Source organism: Macaca mulatta, chromosome 14, assembly GCF_049350105.2.
Source record: "Macaca mulatta isolate MMU2019108-1 chromosome 14, T2T-MMU8v2.0, whole genome shotgun sequence".
NCBI classification, from domain to species: Eukaryota; Metazoa; Chordata; class Mammalia; order Primates; family Cercopithecidae; genus Macaca; species Macaca mulatta.
The window spans coordinates 87,029,126-87,051,665 of NC_133419.1; the positions used below are offsets into that span (position 1 = coordinate 87,029,126).

At 42.6% G+C, this 22,540-nt stretch overlaps 1 protein-coding gene across 3 annotated transcripts in view; it reads right to left on the reverse strand.

The window, feature by feature from the left end:
- Positions 1-6,568: 6,568 nt before the first annotated feature.
- The window catches only part of ME3 (malic enzyme 3), a 224,489-nt gene continuing 208,517 nt past the window's right edge, over positions 6,569-22,540 (reverse strand). For all 3 annotated transcript variants that reach the window (XM_015115374.3, XM_028833894.2, XM_077964167.1), the window contains 7 exons: positions 14,777-14,874; positions 14,363-14,476; positions 12,616-12,721; positions 11,516-11,658; positions 10,794-10,967; positions 8,187-8,285; positions 6,569-6,815 (listed from right to left, as the gene is read on the reverse strand). In XM_015115374.3, coding sequence (XP_014970860.1) covers positions 6,654-6,815; positions 8,187-8,285; positions 10,794-10,967; positions 11,516-11,658; positions 12,616-12,721; positions 14,363-14,476; positions 14,777-14,874 — 896 coding nt within the window. In that variant the 3' untranslated portion in view covers positions 6,569-6,653. The remainder of the gene's footprint in view (positions 6,816-8,186; positions 8,286-10,793; positions 10,968-11,515; positions 11,659-12,615; positions 12,722-14,362; positions 14,477-14,776; positions 14,875-22,540) is intronic.

Sequence of the window (22,540 nt, forward strand, 5' to 3'; positions counted from 1 at the left end):
ATGCAAAATCCACGTTGTACAGAAGCATATGTGTTGAATGTCTTCAGATAAAAAGGCCTTATCATTGATGTTTACGGTTGGGGTGTAACTTAACAGGGAGGGCCCCGAAGACAAAATTAGAGGAGACTATGAAATATTTCTAGTAAAATGTTGTTTTGATCTTGTGCAGAACATATGAACTAGGACTTTTAATTTAGTAAATGTATTTTAAAAGGTAAATATGCATTGGTCCAAGGTAAATAGAGCAAATATGGACAGAATTACAAGGAAAATTGACAAGTTTACTATAGCAGTGGGAAATTTTATTGTCCCTCTTTCAGAAGCAGATCAAGTACACAAAATCAAGATTCTGGATATAGATCTACACAAAACAGTCAACAAACTCAATCCCATGAACATACAAAGGGCATTGCATCCAACAGTGGGAGAATACGTATTTATAAGAGTACATGAACTATTACTTTTGACCATATATTTGACTATAAACCCATTTCAGCACATTTTAAGCTATTTGAAAAATACAGAACACCTTTTATCACCACAATTCAATTAAATTAGGAAAGAAGTTAATATCCACACATCTGTAATTTTGAAAATCTCTCTAGAGCCTTCCACTTCTAAATAGGATGTAGTAGGTCATGGCAGCCTAAAACTTTTCCTGCAACAACTAGAAAAAGATGGAAAAATTACAAAGATCATATTTAAAGATATGTGAGAGCTATGAAAGCAATAAGGACTAGGTGAATGGGAATTCCAGACAGGGAGGAGGCCTCCTGAGGTAAGTGACCATTTTATTTTCTAGGGACATTTACTGATTCTGGACATGGACTAATAAGGATCAAGCTTGGTCCATGAAGAGGGTCTGTCCTGAGGGAAAGGGAAACCCAGAAAAGCTTTTGGTGGTCACGTGGGGCTGGTGCAACAAATTGGAAAATTAAGAACTTTGGCCAGTTTCCTCTACCTGTTATAAGTTGGGTTCCCCAGGAAACAGACACTGAATCTGAGATTGGCATCCAAAGGATTATTAGGGTGTCTTCTCAGGGAACCACACCTATGGGGGAGCAAGAGAAATAGGATAGGGCATAAGAAGTTGAATGGTGATACATAGCAGTTGCAACAGTAGCCTCAGGCAGTCTCATAGGGAGCTCTGAGGATGGGATGGCTATTTAGAGGTGTTCTCAATTGAGGCTAGGAAGCTGGGCCTTTGGGCCCTTGAATCAACCAGTCATTGCCTGTAGGCTTCCCTTGGGGATGACGGCATAATCTTGGGTGAAGCGTTCACCTTCTGTTGAGGGCAATGCCTAGAGAGCAATGCAGCTGTGGGCCCTCAGCTGATAATGGCATCTGGAAGAATGAGTGTTTCAGACCCAAGGCAGGATCTAGGTGGTGCAACCACAGCATCCACTCTCTTAAATGATACTTGCTGAATACTGGGGCTATGTATGGGAGGCTGGGGAGTTAGAGTGAAGACTTAAAAGGCAAAGGAACTCCCCCTCAATCTAATAGTGCTTAGGAGACAAAGTTCTCCACATTCTTACCAACGCATCTCTTTTTTATTATAGCCATTCTGGTGAGCGTAGTTATACCATTGTGGTTTTAATTTTCATATTACTAATAATGTTAAGCATTTTTTCATGTGCTTGTTAGCCATTCACCTATCTTTTTGGATAAAATGCTGATTTAAATATTTTCCTCATTTTAAAATTTGAATTGTCATCTTATTAAGTTGAAGTAGTTCTTTATATATTCTGGATCCAATGTCTTTATCAGATATATGATTTGCAATTATTTTCTCCCAGTCTGCTGCTTGTCTTTTTTCCTCCCCAAAAAAGTGTTTCAAAGTGCAAAATTTTAAATTTTGATGAAACACAATTTATTTCTTTCATGAATCATGCTTTTAAAGTTGTATCTCAGAACTCTCCTCAACCTAAGTCATAAAGATTTTCTGCTATAATTTCTCCTAGAAATTTTACAGTTTTAGCTCTCACATTTAGGTCTGTGATCCGTTTCAGGTTAGTTTTTGTTTGTTTTGAGATGTGTAAAGGTTAATTTTTGTGTTTAGTGTGAGGTGGCTAAGTTAACTTTATTTTGCATGTGGCTATTCAATTGTTTCAGCACAATTTGTTCAAAAGACTCTCTTTCCCCCAATGAATTACCTTAGTAATTCTGATTAAAAGCCAATTTACCATAAATGTAAAAACTTATTTGTGAACTCTCAGTTCTGCTTCATTTGTTTATATGACCACACAGTCTTTTTTTGGTATAAATTTAAGGTGTACAAGTGCAGTTTTGTTACATGCATATATTGCATAGTGGTGAAGTATGGGCTTTTAGTGTAATCATTACTCAAATAGTGCACATTATACCCATTAAGTAAATTCTTATGCCTCACTCCTCTTCCACCCTCCCACCCTTCCAGTTCTCCAGTGAGATTCCACATTCTTTGTTCCTGTGTATGCGTTATTTAGTTCCCAATTATGAGAACATATGGCATTTCACTTTCTGTTTCTGAATTGTTTCACGTAAGGGCCTCCAGTTCTATTTATGTTGCTGCAAAACACATGATTTTATTCCTTTTTTATGGCTGAATAGTATTCCATTGTACATATATATTCATTTTCTTCTCCATTTTCTTTATCCAACCATCGACTGATGAAAACTTAGATTGATTTCACGGCTCTGCTATTGGACCACACAGTCTTGATCATTGTATCTTTATGGAAGGTTCTTGACATTGAATAGGGCACTTTGTTCTTCTTTATACTTTTTTTTTGACTCTTTGAGATCCTTTACATTTCCATATACATTTTAGAATCAGCCTGTAAGTTTTCACCAAAAAAGCCTACAAGGGTTTTGATAGGTATAGTGTTGACTTTATAGATCAATATGAAGAGAATTGCAATTTTGACAATATTGAGTCTTCGAATCCATGAACAAAGAATCTCTCTCAATTTATTTAGACCTTTAATTTCTATCAGCAATGTTTTGTAGTGTTCGGTATACTATACTTGCACTTCTAAAATTTATTCCTAAGTATCTTTTCTTTTTGATGCAGTTGTAAATGAAATTGTTTTCTTAATTTTATTTTTAGATCATTTGCTGCCAGCATATAGAAATACAACTGGTTTTTGTATGTTGACCTTGTGTTTGGTGACCTTTCAAAATTAATTTATTAGTTCCAGTAAACAGAGAGAGAGAGAGAGAGAGAGAGAGAGGAGAGAGAATGAATGAATGAATGAATGAATGAATGAATGAATGTGTATGTGTTCTTTAGCATTTTTTACATGCAGGATTAGGTCCTCTGTGAATCAAGGCAGTATTAACTCTGTTTCCAGTCTTGACACCTTTAGCTTCTCTTTCTTGCTTCGTTGCACTGGCTAAACACCCTCCGTGTTGACTAGAAGTGGTAAAAACAACATCCTTGCCTTGTTCCAGATCTTAGGGAGAAAGTGTTCATTCTTTTGCTATTAAATATTATCTTTGGCTCTTTATAGATGTCCTTTGTTAAGTTGAGGATGTTCTTTTCTATTTCTACTTTGTTTAGAGTTTTTTCATAAACAGGCGTTGATGTTTTTCAAATGCTTTCTTCATATCTATTGGCATGATTGTATGATTTTTTGTCTTTCATTCTATTAATATTGTTGAACAACCATACTGAACAATTTTTGAATGTTAAAAAACTATATTTCTGAGGATAAAGCCCACTTGTTTGTTGTATGTAATTTTAAAATTTCATGTTGCTGAATTTGGTTTGCTAATATTTTGTTTAGGATTTTTGCATCTATATTCATGAAGGATATTGGCCTGTACTTTTCTTGTGCTACCTTTATCTGGCTTTGATATGGCAATACGAGTATCATAGAATGATTTGGGAAGTGTTCCCTCCCCTATTTTCTGAAAGAGTTTCTGAATAATTGGTGTTATTACTTCAGTATTTGATAAATTCCAGCAAATGAAGCCATCTGGACATGGCTTTTCTTGGGGGAAAGATTTTTTAATTACTAATTTCATTACTTATTATAGATATATTGATTTGTGCTCTAATCTTTACTTGCTTTGAATTTCGTTTGCTGTCCCCCACCCCCAGTTTCTTAAGGAGGAAGTTTAAATTATTCACTTGAGACTTTTGTTCTTTCCTTTCTTTCTTTCTTTCTCTTCTGATATAGAAATTTGCATTAGTCAGGGTACTCCAGAGAAACAGAATCAATAGGATCTTTCTCTCTCTCTCTGTTGATTTATTATAAGGAATTGGCTTGGCTCACATGATTATGGAAGCTGTCAAATTCTAAGATCTATAGGGTGAGTCAGCAAGCTGGAGACCTAGGAGAGATGATGGTATAGTTCCTGTCTAAACGCAGGAAAAAGCCAATATCCCAGTTAGAAGGGCATCAGGTAGGAGTAAGTCTCTCTTACTCAAGGGAGGGTCAATCCATTTTTTCTATTCAGGCCTTCAACTAATTGGATGAGGGCAATTAGTGGAGGGCAATCTACTTTACTTAGTTTAATGATTTAAATGTTAATCTCATCCAAAGATACCCTCACAGAAACACCCAGAATAACATTTGATCAAATATCTGGGCACCCTGTGGTGCCGTAAAATTAACCATGACAACCTTTAAAGCTATAAAGTTTCTTTCTAAATACTGCTTTAGCTATATCTTATTAATTTTCATATGATTTTAAAAACTCAGTTCAACATATATAACTTGGCTTGTGATTTCTTCTTTGATCTGTGGGTTATTTTGAAATGTACTGTTTTCCAGTATTTTGGAATTTCCCATAGTTTTCTGTTTATTGATTTCTAATTTAGTTATTGATTCTGTTACTCTATAGAGCCAATTGCATTTGAATTGTAAGGGTGAATGCTGTTTCCAGGCAGAAAGTTAGAGTGAACTAAAATTTAATCGGTAAAGAGAAAAAAGGGGAAGGGAAGGACTTCCCAGAAGGAGAGACCAAGCATGGATAATATCAGCACAGGCTTGAAAGCACATGTGCTTAGTGCTGGCAAGATGGTCAGTGTGGCTGGAACAAAGGAAGTGTAATTTGTATCTTCTTTCTTTTTGTCTTGTTTAGTATAGCGGAAGTTTGTTTAATCATTTCAAAAAACCTATTTTGCTTTCATTGATTTTCTCTACTATTGCTTTTCTTTTCTACTATATTGATTATAAAGGATATGTAGCAGAGGTACAGAAGAAGTTGTGGGACATGATGTAAAAAGATAGTGTCAAAAATTCCATGGTGTTCAGATTCCAGCTTCACTCTTCAAACTCTCTTCTGAATAGTTTTTCATTCTCTATGAGCCCAAGGATCGTAGAGGAGGGATGTTTTCTCAGGATATTCTTCATCAGCACCGAGGAAACATCAGCACCGAGGAAGCAGTTCTTGGAAGAATAAGACCTGAGCAAGAGGTGAGTGGTATCTCTGCTAATTACTCCTCTATAAGTCTAATAGTCCATCTAGTCTGTCCTTGAGAGTTGGTCATATAGGACCTATTCGTTGCTGGCAGTGGAGATCCTGAGGCTGAGGTGGCAGCAGGAGTAGGGCCCTAAGCATGATTTATTGATTCCTTTATTATACAATGAAATTAGAGGCTGGAAGCTGCCATCTCAACATGTCTTAACATCTTAGTAGTATCTAATTTCAGGGGGCTGCAAGCTCTCTCCTGCCCCCACCCCTATGATATGGGCTCTGCTGAACATGAGAGAGATGAAGGCTAGCACTGAACTTGGTCTAAGAAACACCCAGGATGGACTGATATTACTCACTAAGAAAACTGCTTTGGATTGCTCAACTACTTCAGAGAATGAAGGATGGAAGCCAGAGTGTGTTCCAGAGCCAGGAAAATGAAATGAAGTCTTCCCTAGAACTCCCTGTGGTGCTCTTCCTCTCACTGCCTCTCTTCCTCCTCACTCCTTGGCAGGCTGACCATCCCCACCCACATTTCTCTGGTTTTCCTTTTAGAAAAAAGAATGTCTAAGACTCAGCAACCTAAGGGCAGTGACCTGAATAGTTAGCGAGCTGCCCCTAGCCACTCTTAATTTCACGCACTGCCGAGTCTTGAAGGGCGTGTGTTGCTGACATGGACTAAACTCCCTGATGGGTGGACTGTGCTTTCTGGCTAGTGGCTGTGCTCACATTATTCATCTCCCCATGACTCCCACCCATCTTTTCTTCTTGGGACTCAGTGCAAACACTGCTGTCCCTGAAGCCTTCTCTTACATTTCCATAGGAAGCATCCTCTCCCTTTTCTGACTGCCCTCAGTTTTTATCTGCTCTTCTTTCATGAACTTACCACTTTCTCCCTTATGGCAAAATGAATTGTGTCCAGTTTCCTCCACTAGAGCCAGAGCTCTGTAAAGGTAGGATTCTAGGTGAGATTCTGCATTTCCCACAAGGCCTGGCCAATAGTTGGTGATTAATGGATGAAGAAATGCTTAGGAAGGAACTCAGAGGAGGGTTCAGAAAAGTGAACTCCCAGGGCCTTCAGAGACAAGGCTTTTATTCACTGTATGCCTTGGCACCTCCTCTCATACCAGAAAGTTTAAAAGAAAAAACACAGCGACAAGGATTCACTTGGGCCATTTTGGAACCCATTTATATTGTGGGTGTTACTCTGGGCTTCATCTAGCCCCATACCAGGCTCTGAGACTGCATCAGACCGTCTGAACATTCATGGCTTCCTTGGGCCAAGTATAGCTGTCCAGTGTAAAGGAGTCATAGTCTGGAGTGTAGACCAGGGATCTTACAAAAGCCTCCTTGTCCTTAGGCTCTGGGTAGTAGGAAGCCAGGTTGTGTTTGTACGCGTAGTCGAGAACCTAGAGAAAAACATGTTTGGCTAAGGAACCGAATCTAAGGGGAAACCTGCGTAAGGATCCTTGCTTGGGATCATGAGGGAGGGGAATACACCTTAAGGAACCAGATTTGTTCCTTTCATGAGTATCACTCATGAAACAACTGGATAGGAAGGATTTTAAGCTTTCTTTCTGAACAGGCAGCTTCAACATAGCGGAATAAATACTGAGCCAGGATCAAGAGGCTTCAGCATAAATTCTGCCTGCTTCCAAAGGCCTGTGGGTCCTCAGAGGTGATATTATCCTTGCTGAGCCTCAGTTTCCTCATCTGTAAAATGGGAGTAAAGAGACTTTTCTCTGGAGCAGTGTTGATAAAATTAGACAACAGGCAAATGTGTCTAGAACCTGATTTTTTTTTCCACTAGAATATGGGTTAAATTGGATGAACAGCCTAGACACTGTTCTTTGGGTATTAGATTTGGCTTCAGGAGAATGTGAATCTAAATATCGCCCAAAGGAAGAAACTGACAGGGTGAAGCTGGACCCTGAGCTGGACTGTTAATCTTGAGGCTTGATTCTGAATTCTGACAACTCGTGAGTAGTGTGTGCTGTTGTACAATGCATTTTCTGAAATTATTTTTAAACTTATAGAAAATGTAAAACATGCACACTAATAGAAATAATAGTATGATAAACCCTCATGTATCTATTATCCAGCTTTAACAGTTATCAATGTTGGGCCAGTCTTTATTGCACCATGTTCTGATTCTTTGAAAACCCATCATCTCTGCACAGTTTTATAGTTTGGAATATTCCATGAAACTGATCACCCCATAGCCAGCCATTCTGAGAAAAAGGGGAAGGAAGAGATTTACCCTGGCCGAGAGAGCACTGGGTATGGAGCTTTTTCACTGTTCTCTGCCAATCTCCAGAATTCTGGGAGAGGAACTACTGGCCCTTTGAAGAAGGAGGAAACTGAGGCTCAGGGAAGTGAAGTGATTGGGCCAATGTTATACCATTGCTGATTGGCAGAGCTGGGACCCCAAAGTCTGAGCTTTTTCCATGATGCTATGCAAGCTGACCTTTCTTATAAATGGGCGCTTATGAGTCATTTCTAAAATATTCCCATATTCTGGTCCATGGACTTTGATGACCTTTCTGCTTGGTGTATTAGGGGAAATCCAGGAGCTTTCCCAGAACTGGCCTGGGTGGGTGTTTGGGGTGGAGCTCAAGCTGCAAACAAGAGTTTGTCACCCAGCCTCTGGGTTACGTGTAGTGCAGCTCAAGAAGATCCAATGTCTCCATAGTTTCCATCCCCTTAACCCTCCTAAAGTCACAGACAGAGAAAGTGTTTGAGCCTCACTACCCATATTACAGGGGTAGGATGCCCCTTACTTTGATGGCAATTCTCAAAGACACGTCTCGGATGGTGCTCAGTGGTGGGTACAGTCTCCCTTGGGACAGATGCTGCTCAGAGACTTCCTGGGCAATTTGCTGGGGAGAAGGAGAGAACCGAGAGGAATAAGCTGAGTCTCTGCCTTCCCAAAACAAGCCCAACCCATTACCCTAGAGACTCACCCCACCCTGCATAGTTAGTCAAACACTGCAGTTCCAACTGTTGGCTCTGTTACCAGGGAAGCTTAATGCTTGGGCTTAAGAGAGGACACATCCTTTCTGTACTGTAAGACTGGCTGAGGCTTAAAACAACATTAAGTGTCTCTGAATTCCAAAGGAAAATCACTAGAGCCAAGATGAATAAATTTGTGGCCTGCAAAGCAAAGGCTATGAGATCTCCTCTTGGCTGGTCCAGCCTATTGCATGGGGATCCCTGGGTCCCTCACTTCCTGGGTCCCAGCCTCCTTCTACGTGCTTGGTACCATCTTGAGTGACCATCTAGCCTGTGTTATATCTTTTTGTTCAGTCTCCTGGAGCTCTTCCTTCCAGCCCTGGTCTCAGTCTGAGGAAGGCCTCTCCTCCAGTGAGTGACTAAGCCTCATACCTTATTGAAATAAATGTCCTAAGCACATCATCCTGAGAACAGAGCCTCCCATAGCTTCCCTTCCAGGTTCAGAGCTTGCCTCTGAGGATTAAGCCTCATCTGCCACAGGCCCTCATCCTCCAGGCTAAGACGCTGGAGTTTGTTCAGCCTTGCAAATCAACCTCTTTAATGTTGTGGCTCTGAATCTACTCCCACCCAGTCTTCTGGTGTTAAATTTAAACTTGAGAAATGCCACTTGTGCTCTCTGAGAACTGTGTGTCTTAGAAGTGACAAGACTGAGAAGTTGGTCTCTCCTCAATGTTTTCAGATATGATGGAAGTGAGCCTCCCCCTCTACCTCCTTCTCACACTTCCATCTTTCTTTTCCATTCATTCAGTCAAATGCTCACTGGTCATAGGTCAAGCTTGACCTATTTTACAGAGTTGTTACAATGAAATGAGGTGGTGCATGCACATCTCCTTAAAGCCTATATTAATTGAAAATCAAATTCAACTTAAATTATCTTCACTAAAAATACCCTTTTCAGAAATATAACTTGCCAGGCCTTTGAAGACCATAATGTGAGCTCCTATAGGGGAGGGGCTTTATCTTCCTCACAATGGGTGATAACAAGTAGATCCAGGAGAGGTTCCTGTATAATTGATGGACACTGTTCATGAAATGATGGAGCTGAACTGTCTCACTGTACTGGAGGTAGTGGGGCAGATGTGTGGATGTCTCATGGTATTGCACAGGAAGGACTCTAGCAATTGTGTTTCTACTCAACAGGGGACTTTGCTTTCAGGCTGACTTCAAGCAGAAAGTGACTCTTTCCATCTGATGGGGGCTTCACACAGCTCTGCTCACAGCTACAGGACAAGAACACCCACCATAGCAGTGAGAAGAAAGACAAACAGAGTACTCAGACAAGAGGAAGAGAGAACTGTAACACAAAGTCATAATTAGTGTGCATGGGGCAGGGGGCAGCTGAAGAGCCTTTAGGAGACATTATTTGCACAGCCTTGGAGAGCCAGGGCTCAAAGACTAGACATAGTAAGAAGGGACCTGGTGCATGAGGTTAGCTCCCTGTGGGACTCACAGAAATGGATCCAGACAGGGCTGTGTGGAAGCCATACACATGTCTCATTGGCTTCAGGCTTTCACCAGTGCCTCAGTGAGGAGGAAATGCAGAAGGATGTTAGAAGTCACAGGAGAGCCTTTGGAGCTTATTACGTGTAAATATGTTTAATATTTATATATGGCTTTGATTAGCTTAACCTCCCAACAGAGACATTTCTGTGCCTTGCTTTTGTCAGGGCAAGGATAAATGTCAGGTGCCTGGCACTTGGTAACCACCTGGTAATTTCAGCCACTGTAACTGTTATCAATAACCATTAGTGTGAATATAGGTTGTCATTCTTAATTAATTATTTCATGGTTTTCATCATGTCTAGTAAAGAACTCTTTTGTGCACTTTTCTAGTAAAATATCTGGAACAGGTACATCTCCAACACTCATATCAGTGTTCAAGATCTGGGTCTTCCAAGGAGAAAAAACCAGGTATGACACCCACCCCCTCCCTCACAGAAAACTGTCCTAGTGGGGCTTACTATCGCCAGTTACTCTAGTGATTTGGTTAAGGCCTGTGGCTAGAAGAAGCCATCACCTATCATAGTCCACAAGCCCTCAGTTTTAGGTGGCTTTGATGGCATCTCCTCTGTCTAGGCATCTAGATGGCATTGCTAGGAGGCAGGGGGCAGAATGAGGCATGTCTCCTCCTCTGTTAGTGCCTCTTGCTAATACCCTTCACCACTATTCCTCATTCCCTGTCAAAAGCCCCATGTGTGATTGAAGAGGTCAAGCTTCAGGGTGGACATGAGAGATGCTTGAGGTTTAAGCACTTTGGGAATCCACTGGCAACGTTGGGGCAGATGGGCAGCAGAGATAAGAGAGATCCAGTATAGGACCCAGTGTTAACCCACAAACCCTACTGCAAGCATTTGAAGGAGCAAGGACAGTGATACCTCTGCTGTCAGGAGGAAGATCTCATCTGGGATGTGCCGGATCCCGCCGGCGATGACTCCCAGTGCCACCCCAGGGAACACGTAAGCATTGTTTCCCTGCCCAGGAATGAAGGTCTTGCCATCTTCCAGAGTCACACTCTTAAAAGGACTTCCACTGGCAAAAATCCCCCGGCCCTGGAGGCAGGAAGAAAACCAGAGATGAACTTGGAGATTGGTTTGGGGTAATAATCGTGGCCCCCTATTCTTATTTTCCAAATGTTGGACCCTTCTTCATCCTCTCCCAAATGCCCAGCACTGTGCTGAGAACATGGCAGGTATTTAAAGCACATTTGTTCATTTGACCAGAAAGCTCAGCCCTCACCTGCTATTTAGCAGCCAAGAAACTGCTGAAAGGTGATGGTGTTCACAGTAACATTTTTGTCACCTCCTGGCAGGGCCAACCCAGGACATGACAGAATGTAGCCTAGAGTGTACAAGTGCCTCAGGTTCTGGGTTCTGGTCAAACCTCTGTGTTATTAAGAGCTTGGGCTTTGGAGTCAGACCTGGGTTTGACAGCCAGCTCCACTCCTTATTAGTTCTGTGACCTTGGGCATGTTACTTCATCTTTCTGAAACTCAGTTTGCTCATCAGCAATGTACGAATATTTTTCACCCTCATGGGGTTACTCATAGTAATTGTTACTATGTCCTCTCAGCCGGGGGAAGGAAGGACTCCCCGCTGACCTCGGTGACCCGGTAGCACTTCTCAGCCGTGCACTCGGCCTTGCTGGTGGGGTTGCTCAGGGCAAAGATGATAGGGCGCTCGTGGAAGGAGGCCATGTCCCTCAGAATCTGCTCCGTGAAGGCTCCTGCGATGGCAGCAACACCTACAGGGAAAAGGGGGGTAGTGGGGATGCCTACTCTTTAAAAACAACCTATTCCTCTTCTGCCGGTGGTGGTGGGGGAACTAGGAACACCATGAAAGACTTGGTCTTGGGCCCAGCATTTGCCACAAGGACTGAGGGAGCAGAACGGAAAATAATCTTCCTGCTTGAGCTGCCTGAGACCTCCTTTTCATCTCTAAGGGACTACTGGTCCACCTCAGGTCCCTGCCAGTTAAGCTGCTCCTGTGAAGGCATTCCTGGGCATTTCCATGGACAGTGAGCTGCTCCTCAGGACACAGGGAGATGCCAGGGTCTGCTTTGGGAGAGGAATGCCCATCTCATTGTGGTTAGAGAGACCAGGCTGGGTGTGGTGGCTCATGCCTGAAATCCTAGCACTTTGGGAGGCCGGGGGGCAGTGGGGCAGGGGCAGTTCACCTGAGGTCAGGAGTTTGAGACCAGCCCGGCCCAAATGGTGAAAATCAGTCTCTACTAAAAATACAAAAATTAGCTGGGCATGGTAGCGGGCACCTATAATGCCAGCTACTTTGGAGGCTGAGGCAGGAGAATCAGTTGAACCTAGGGGGCAGAGGTTGCAGTGACCTGAGATTGCACCATTGTGCTCCAGCCTGGATGAAAGAGCAAAACTCTGTCTCAAAAAAAAAAAAAAAAAAAAAAAAAGAGAGAAAAAAAGAGAGAGAAAGAGAAAGAGAGAGACCAGCCTTGCACTTTTTCATTGTATTGTATATTTCTGCATCATTGACCCCTAACTCTGGTGCCTTAGTTCTATGGTTTCTATATAGTAGCCACTCAATAACAGTTTGTGGCATTGAATTGCACTTGGGATAGGGAAAATAGCTGTTTCCATGGGTTACTTAGACTTCCTGGCTGAGCTTCTGTCTCTCCATCTGCAAGTCAAGAGGGTTAGCTGGGCTGGGCAGTGGGTACCCTCCCTCCTCCTACCTATGATGGCTGTGGGCTTCACCAGCCTCACCACCTCCTCCAGGGAGTTCACTTCAGGATGGTCTTGGGCAAACATCTCCTTTTCATGGTTCAGGTGGCTCCTCCCCTATAGGAAAAGAACACAGAGCAGCTGTGGTCATGATGGCCTGTTGGGCAGGAGTACAGATGCATTTGGAAACTCTGAGAGCATTTCCTGCTGATCCCCATGCTTTGGTCTGAGCTGTCAGATGTTTTGGGGCCCATCTTCTTGACTACATTTCCTGGCAGAACCCATGGTGGGACCTAAGTGTGAGAGTGGGGTATGTGTGTTTGTGTGCACGTTTCTTTAACCCAAACCACATATGGAGAATCCATAAAGAATTTCTTTGAGCTGTTAGGATTCTGGCTTCCTGGGCCAGGAGAGAAAGGCTTTCGGGCAATGCCTGAGTCTCACCGAGACCCTTTGGCCCAAGGCACCCACCACCCAAGCTCAGTTGAGGGATGGGGACCTGTGCCACCCAGGGTCAGGGAGCTTATTTGAATATGCTTATAAAAGCCATTAATTCCTCTGTGAATAATACTAAACTAAGCTCCAGGAAGGTCTTAGAATGACTGGCCATGCCCAAACAGCTCCAGTTCTTCACATTTCTTCAAATGGAAGTGGGTGGGTGACAGGCTGGCATAAGTGCTGGTAAATGGGTTCAGATGCTTCTGATGACTTCTTTGGGTTAGCTGGCCTCATGGGAACCAGTGCAAAGATGTCAGCTTTGAGAGCTCCTTGGCTAGGGTTGAGCTTGATGGAGTGAGAAGAATGATGTTGAAAGATGGATAAGAGGGAAGAGTGGCAGTCTCTGGCAGCCTACACCTGTGGCCAGATTATGCTCTGGAAAGACGTGGGGATGGGAAGAGGAATCTCCAAGGCTAAGTTCCTTCCAGAAGAAATCTGGCCCCATATGGAACAATAAGAAGGTCAGTTATGCTGAGGATCTCTGCCATTCTTGGTCAATGTCCTTATGCACTTCCCCTTTTCCCATCTCTGCCATAATTTTTTGTCTCTCACTGACACTCTATGTTAGTGAAATTCTGGGAATTAAAGCACCGAGTATAGCTCTAACGGAGGGGTCCTTCAGTTGTGTCTCTCAACACATGCTAGCTGGAAGCTGGACTATTTCTCTCTCATTCATTCTTTCATTCATGCCTCACACATTAATTATGCACTTACTATGTGCCAGGCATTGATATCAAGACTGTAGTCTAGTGGGGAAACTGGAAAAGGACAACTTCTGTACAGTGTGGTAAGTACAATGTATGGAGCATAGATGCAGGAAATAAGCTTTTTGGAGGAGGTAATATTTGAGCACTATCAGAAGATAAGGAGGAAACTGGGAAGGGGTTAAGGGTTGAGAGTTGGCATGTGGAAAAACGGAGGAAAGCAATTCAGGCAGAATAACAAGATGTGTAAAGATGTGAAAGACAGAGAGCAGGCTGCTTTTGGAAACTATGATTTAATGTGGCTGGAGGCTAGTGCAAGTCAGGAAGTGGTGGGGGACAAGACTAAAGGGGCACACATCTACACATTTGCACAAACTTTTGGACAGAAACAATTAAGGCTACTTAGGGATGAATCTTCTGCTTTGGAGTTTAGGCCATTGCCCTCGTTTTGCTCTCTATTCTGATTGAGCAGTTTACTTCTTGGGGACCTCTTCCAGTCCAGTTCCTGGAAGCTGTAAGGTGTCAGGAAACCTCCAGGTCTCCAGACTGACAGTACCTTGACAATGAGCCCTTTAGAGTCCACCATCCAGATCTTTCTTGTGGCCTCTGCCTTCGGTACACCTTCTTTCTCTAGGGCCATGACAAGGAGGTGGGCAATGCCCATAGCTGCCTGGAAGGTACCATAGGGTGGACGTTCAGACACAGGGCAAACAGCTGCTGAACATTTTTATCTGATGTCTCACCATAATGACCCCCTCTTCTTTCCCCCACCTCCATGACTCCCAGGAGGCCCAATTAAGTCCTTGTCTTGAGACACCCAATTGTCAGAGCCTAGGCAGCTGCAATGATCACAATATGTCTGTTCTGCTTCCTCTCTTCAGAACCCCAGAAGGCCTCCCTTTTTTGATATACTTCCATCCATTCTTATTCTCTTCCTGGAGCAACAAAAGAAACCCTTAATGCCACCTACCTCGCCTGCACCTTGGAAAACAAACACGTGATTGGAAAGCTTGTTCTTGGTGATTCGCAGAGCAGCCAGGATCCCTGCCACAGCAACGGAGGCTGTGCCTGAAACAGAGTGGCCTGAGATCAACCTCTGGCCACAGGCCCCCAGCTCCCAAGATAAGACCCTTGGCAGAGTTCCCCACACCTTGGACCAGTGGAGGAACAGGCAACTTTTCTTAGCCCTTATGCCCTGTAGGCATGCAAGTTTTGGTGCAAATCCATGCTCTTTTTTGCAGATAACTTTTTTTGTTGTTGAAGTTGAGAAACAGCTCCTGGTTTGTTACTTGACCCCATAAGATGGGATCAGATAGCCAGGTGCTGCTACCACCATCATTCATAAAGAAAATGATAAATATAATGGAAGACAAAAAAATCACGAGCCTCTCAGAATTATATAAGGGCTAAATGCATAAAAACATTTAAAAAATGAGAACACAACCTGGCCATGTGACATTAAATGACCATATGGCCTGAGCTGCGTATCTTATCCACCAAGTCATAAGGTTGGGTGTGTCTGGTCACACACCATCATCAAATAGCTTGAGTATGTCTGGAAGGAATAAGTAAGTCGTATGAGTAGGTGGCTCAGATTCATTTGAACCACTGCTACATGACTTTTCCTTGAATCCACATCTAAGGCCTCATTGGGGATTCCTTAAGAGTAGCTGACCAAGGAGAAAAAACTTGGGCTTGGTTTACAAGTTGTTGTGAATAATATGCTGGTACCAACTAGAAGTGTAAGGTGGTGGCAGCTTCACAGCCCCAGTAAAAGGTAGCCTTCAAAGGTAATGGTGAAGGACAGTGGACATGACTTCATGTGGTAAATTTAGTTGTATGCTTTCGTCCAAGGGATGGTTAGCACAACATTGATTCATGAGCAGTTGCTAATGGTTTAGCTGAATGGTCAGGGACTTGGAAAGAACAAAATAGTAAGATTGGTGATAAGGAGGTCTGGGGAAAAGGTAGGTGATGGACCTCTTGGGATAGATACAGAGTAAGAGGATATTTGTGCCCCATGTGAGAGTTTATCAAAGGACATGATGAAAACAGTCTTTCAATAATCAGGTGAACAAAATGGCATGGCCTGGGTATGTTAGACAGCATCTTTCTTTAGTCACCCAGGGTTAGCTTAATGGACTTATGCATAAAACAGCCATGGTGGTAAGGATGGAGGCTATGCATGGGCTTCATCTTACCAAGCTGGCCTGTTACTGTTGAATGATTAACCTGTCAAACACAGAGAACAATGCTGAGCTCCTGATGGGCACCGTTCCCTGGGGGGACCATTCACCTGGTGGCAGGATGATTACACTAGACTGCTCCCATCATGGACAGGAAAGAAATCTGTCCTAACTGGAGCAGATATACATTCTGGATATGGATTTCTTTCCTTGTCTATAATGCTTCTGCCAGCACCATCATTTATGGATGTTTGAAATACCTGTTTGTCATCCAGATATATTACAGACAGCAAGGCTTTTAATCAAGGAGTTTACTTCACAGTAAAAGATGGGCAGCAATATGCTCACGCCATGAAATTCACTGGTCTTAACTTGTGCTCAGCCACTCAGGAGCAGCAGGCTTAGTAGATCAGTAGAATGGCCTACTGAAGAATTACTTAAGACTTAAGTCGAAGCAACACCTTATGGAGATAATGAGCTTCTCTTTTATGGGATGCAATGTATGATGACTTAGCAAGCAAGACATTGTGTTTTTCTCTCATAGCCAAAATGTATGGGTCTAGAAATTGCGAGGTGGAAATGGGAGTGGCTCTTCTCACCATTTCACCTAATAACCCACATACAGAATTTTTGCTTCCTGTCTCTTTAATTTTGTGCCCTGCTGGATTGGAGGTCTCAGTTGCCAAGAAGGAAATACTTCCATTAGGATTTATGACATGGTTCTATTGAATTGGGAGTTGAAACAGCTCCCTGGCTAGCTGGGGCTCTTCATGCTGCTAAATAAGTGGGCAAAGAAGGGGATTACTTTTCTGGCTGTTGTGATTCATCCTGATAATCAAAGGGACAGTGAGGACAAGGAGGACTATGTCTGAAGCCTAGGGGAGTCTTCTAGGGGAGTATCTTCATATTTCCATGCTCAATAGCAAATATTAATAAATACTATTGCAACGAAGGAGATTCAGGCCTATGGAGGATTCAGATCCTTCAGAAATGAAGGTTTGGGTCACTCTACTGGGTAAAGAATCCTGGCCACCTGAGGTCCTGTCTGAGGACAAGAAAACATGGAACGGAAGGTTGAAGAAAAAATTTACAAAAGTCACCTTTGACATCATGACTGGTTACAGAAACAAGGAATATAGCAGCCATGCATATTTTTCTTCCTTGATCATAATGTGACTATAATGGTATACATGAGCTAATTTCTTCTCCCTTCTCCTCCCTATTATTTTATGTAAGTTCTGTTGGAGGTTAATTCCACATGTTAGTCTTTAGATAACAGAGTTTTCAAATGTGACTGAATTTTATGAGCTATTAATTCTGCTTAGAGGTGGATAGCACGACTATCTTCCAGAGCTGACTAAAATGTCTGTTGGGACATTGTCTATCCCCATGTCGGAGAGAAGGTGAGAATGTCTTCATTTGTTGGAAAACTAGTTAAATGTTGTGAGGCATTTTGTTAGAAGTTTTTTTTTTTTTTTTTTTTTTAAATTTTAGACAGAATCTCACTCTGTCACCCAGGCTGAAGTGCAATGGCATGATCTTAGCTCACTGCAACCTCTGCCTCCTGGATTCAAGCAATTCTCCTGCCTCAGCCTTCCAAGTAGCTGGGATTACAGGCAGCCACCAAAAAGCCAAGCTAATTTTTTGTATTTTTAGTAGAGACAGGGTTTTGGCATATTGGCCAGGCTGGTCTCAAACTCCTGACCTAAGGTGATCTGCCAGCCTTGACCTCCCAAAGTGCTGGGATTACAGGCGTCAGCCACCACACCTGGCCAGAGTTGTTTTTGTTGTGTGGAAGTACATACGTGCCAGACAGTGTATGTGGATGCTGAATAGCCAGAAGGGTGGACTGTACCAATTATTGGGTAATTGTTTCTCAGCTTCTTTACACTGCTTTGTCTGCAAACCACTTTTCAGCTTTGCCAACTTGCTCTATGCTGGGCTCTGCCAATAGTAGGTGCTAGAGGGAGAAAAGGGCTAGGTGAGGGGGATAATGTGTTCCCCCCTCCCCCAGCATCATCCGTCTTCTTAGGATTGCAAGGTAAAATGTAGGACACTTTGTAAAATTTGATTTTTAGATAAACAACAAGTTTTTTTTTAGTATAAGTATGTCCTATGCAATATGAGCATAAATACACTAAAAATTATTTGTTTCTATCACCGAAATTTAACTGAGTGTTCTGCATTTGGTTTTGCTAAATCTGCCAGCCCCACAGTCTTAGTTCTTCAACTTCCCAGCAGCAGTTTGTTCTTGAAGCAGAAGTTGAACGCAGTTTGCAGTTTGGCCATCACTGAGAGAACTAGCCTCATAGCTGCCACTAAGTGACACCAATGCCACTAACTGCCACCTCCTCTTTCCTTTGTTCCCTTAGCCTCAGGAGTCGTAGCAGATCCTTAGTGTTTCTTTTTTGGCTTTTGAATTCTTTAATAGACAATTAACATTTTTTAAAATATTAAGTGTTCTCTGTTAAAGCAAGTGGTATAGACTGATACAGAGAGCTCACAATGAAGTAATCACAATCAGCAACGCTAAGCCCCCACGATGGTGAAACCAAAACAAAACAAAACAAAAGAAAATTAAAGTAGGACTATTTATGGCTTATTACATTTGGATAATTAAAAAAAAGGTTGTCATCTATGACTGGTGAGGGAGGAATGAAAAGTAAAATGTCCCAATATCCTTTGTGTTTTGAAGTGCTACAATCTTTTGTGGAGAACTGTTTCCCCATCTGGAGCAAAGGCATAAAATATATTTGCCCTTTGACCTTATACTTCTACTTTTGAGAATCTATATATGGTAAAATCCAAAATGTATATACTAGGATATTTATGACAGTGTTATTTTTAATACAGAATGGCTGGAAATAACCTACACATCTAACAAAGGAGTAATGATTAAGTAAAGTAGCCAGGGTAGACACAGTAGACTGTTTTATAGCTATTAAAAATGATCATCATGAATATTATGCAGCAACATGGAAAATGCTATGAAGCTAGTCACTAACATCAGATATTGTTCCAAGTACTTTATATGTCTTAACATGAAGACAGTTATTTATTTAATCCTCATTGTTGCCATCTTCACTTTACAGATTGGGAAAATAAGGTATGGTTTGCTGAACTGTACAAGATCATATAAGAGAGCCAGGATGTGAATCCAGGGACTCAAGCTCTAGGACCTGTGTGCTTAAGCACTAACCTATGTTCCATTGAGTTGGCTGGAAGGAAGAGAACATTAAATGGTATGCATGTGATGATTCTAATTGTAATGTATGACACACATAGAATCCAGAAGGAACTTACAAAATACTAATGGTTGCAGGGTGGGGGTATGAGTGAATTTTCTATATTCTCTGTTTCCAGTTTTCTAGGTGGCTTATTTTTTGCTAGCTCTGGGGTGGGCCTTCTCCTAGATTTATACTTGGCTCAGTGGCTGAGATGGGGGTACAGCAAATAGTTGGTGGCCAATAAGTGCACATTCATCATTGTGGACATCAGAAGGTGGGACTCTATGCAGGATCATACTTGTCAGAAGATGGGGTGCAGGCACCCCTGTCTTCACACAGCTGTTACCTAGAGGGAGTGTTGAACTGTTGGCAGTGTCACAGGGACAGGGCTGAGGATACTGGGACTTCCTAACATCCTTCCCATGGTCCCCAAAGTATGCATTGTGCACCTTCTGAGGGCCTAGAAAGTGACAGGCACCATGCCAGGCACTGTGGAAGACGGAGATGAATCAGACATGATCCCTGCCATCAGGGAACTCCCAGTTTATGAAAATTTGGGCACAAAACAGTAGAACACAGTGGGTAGTCTGGGTAGTCAGAGATCACTGGAAATTGTTACATTCATTTATTTTTTGAGCATTAGTTATGAACCAGGCTCAGGTACTGAGGATACCATAGTAACAAAATAGACCAAGCTCATTTCTGTTTGTAAGGAAAGAAATTACTAAATGATTGCAAGTGTGATGGCTATTATAAAACCGTTGTTCATTACATACTTTTTGTTAGTTTATGTACAGAAAAGTAAGTTATCAGTATCAACTTACCTCTGCAGTGCCTCCCCGTGTACTCCATGTACCAGTAGCATTATTCCTTGTTGCCTAAACATACCATGCATGTTTATGCTTATGTACATTTCCCTGCTATTCTCCCTATCTAGAAGACCCTTTTGCAGTTCATTATTCCTTAAGACTCAGCCCAAATGATCAGCAAGACATTCCTTGCTACCCCAGGCATCCTTAACCACTCCTCCTTTTCCCATATCTACTTTTTCATCTAACCTGAATGTAACCTGAATGAAGCTGGGCTGTATCATGGTCAGGCTCAGGACTGTACTGCATTCACAAGAAACACCAAGCTGACATCCAAGAAAGTATCAACAAGCAATTTAAATAAGTATTTAAATCACTTAAAGAGAGGGCGAGGAGAAATGAATTGTATGACCCTCTCCTGAAATCTCCAAATCCCCTTTGTCCTTAATTTTCTCCAAAGTTCATTTATTATGTGGAACTCCCCATTTTCTCTGCCTCCCTGCAAATAACTCCATACTTCTTACTCTCTGCCCATAAAACCCTCTTTCATTTCAGTTCTACGGAGTCAGAATTTGTATTCGAAGAGATCTCCAGATGATGTGTATGCCATTCAAGTTTGAGATGCACTGAACTAGATGGCCTCTCTAGGTGAGGTACTAGTTTCCTGCCATTGGCTAGAGGGAGTTTTCTGCTCTTCCGAGTCTGTTTCAGGACAGCCTTTTGCCTCCCTGAAAGGAGGCGTTGCGCAAAGCATTTGCCACCAGATGGCGCCAAAGGTATTTCATCAGAGATGATCCCCCAGACACTACACTCTGGATGGGTCTTTTTCTTTTTGGATGTCAACTGTCTTCTGGGGTTATTTGCAGGTTGAATAACTGGGCCTACTCACAGAAATTCAGTGCTGGATGGAGATTGGAGATAATGGCATTTAACAGCTGTACAAATGAGGAAACTGACAGAGAAAGGTGGCTTGGCCCTGTCAGTCACCCAAAGCAGGGAGACCTGGGGGTTTCCTTCCTAGGTTTGCTTCCATCCCTTCACCATCTCTGCTGCTCGGACAGCCCTTCCTGACTATAGTTGAAGGCAGCAGGAGAGGTGTTATGGGGTTTCTCTGGGGAAGGACGGAGCAGGGTGTTAGCAGAGGCAGAGGGAAGTGAACTTAGGCAGTAGATGTCAACATTCAGCTGTACCTCTGGAAGGGGAGGGGAACTCAAAACAATGGGAAATCTGATGGGAAACAGTCACACATTACAATAAAAGGATGCAAGGTCAGCTGCCATTTATTGATCACTCTTGCTGTGGCCTTGGCTCTGTGCTGTGTGCTTACCAGCACAGCATTGGCTCAATTAATCTTCCCAACAACTCCATGAAGTAGGGACTACTGTGCTCCTATTTTTTGCCCTTAAAAGTGGAGAGTGAGGCTCAAAGGAAATAGAACTAATCAGGACAGAACTTCTGAATCCTATCACCACCAAGTCTTCAGACCCACTGCCTCCATGTCCACGTACTTGCCTTTCCCCATTACCATCGATGCCTCCCTGCTCCTAGCTAAAGCACCACTTGTCTACTGGATCCCATCATTCTTGCCTACTTTTCCTGTTATTCCCACTCCTATTGCCTGCATATTCAATTTTGCCCTCTCTACTGTATCATTCTCATCAGCATACAAATACACTGTAAAACTTCCATCTTTAAAAAGCCCTCCCTTGGCCCTATGTGTCCCACCCTATTTCTCACTCTCCTTTATAGCCAAACTCTTCTAAAGAGCTGAATATATTAACTACATCTAGTTCCTTCCTCCTTGGTCCCCATGAAACCCAGTCCAATCAAATGACTGACCCACCTCTTGTCAGGGTCCCCAAGTACCTCCAGGTGACCAAATTCAGTAATCAATTCTCAGCCTTCTTCTTTCTTGACCTCTTAGCAGCATTTGGTACTGTTGCCCATTCTTTCCTTTGGGAAACTATTTCTGCACTTGGCTTCTGGAACCCCACACTCATTGGGTACCTCACTGGCTACTTCTCCCTGCTCTCCTCCCTGGCATCCTGCTCTGAGGCCATCCTCTGAGGTAGCAAGCTGTTCTAACTACAGGTTAGAACTCAAGAGGAGAAACAGTGGTTCTTAAGCTCCAAATTACAAAGTTTGGCAAATAAAGTTATCTGCATTTTTGGGGTGCTCTTGGGCTATGCACTAGGGATTTAAAACTGGAGAGGAAGCTACTTAGCTGTTTCAAGGTAAGCACTTTGAGAAGCCCATGGGTCCAGGGATATGCTGGAACATGGCTTGTGCCCATAAATGCCATGGGCAGCTGAAAGTGTGACTGGTTGTTCCTATTCATGATGAAAGAAAAAGTTTTCTTTTCAGAGGGAGCTTTCTATAATTACATTTTCTGCCAACTGAGTACTTGAGGTTGTAGGTTCAGGAAATAGCACAAAAGGACATGCTGAAAATGTAGTTTCTGCTTTTAATAGTCAGATTTGACAACGTTAAAGGAGTTTCCATGCTGAACAAC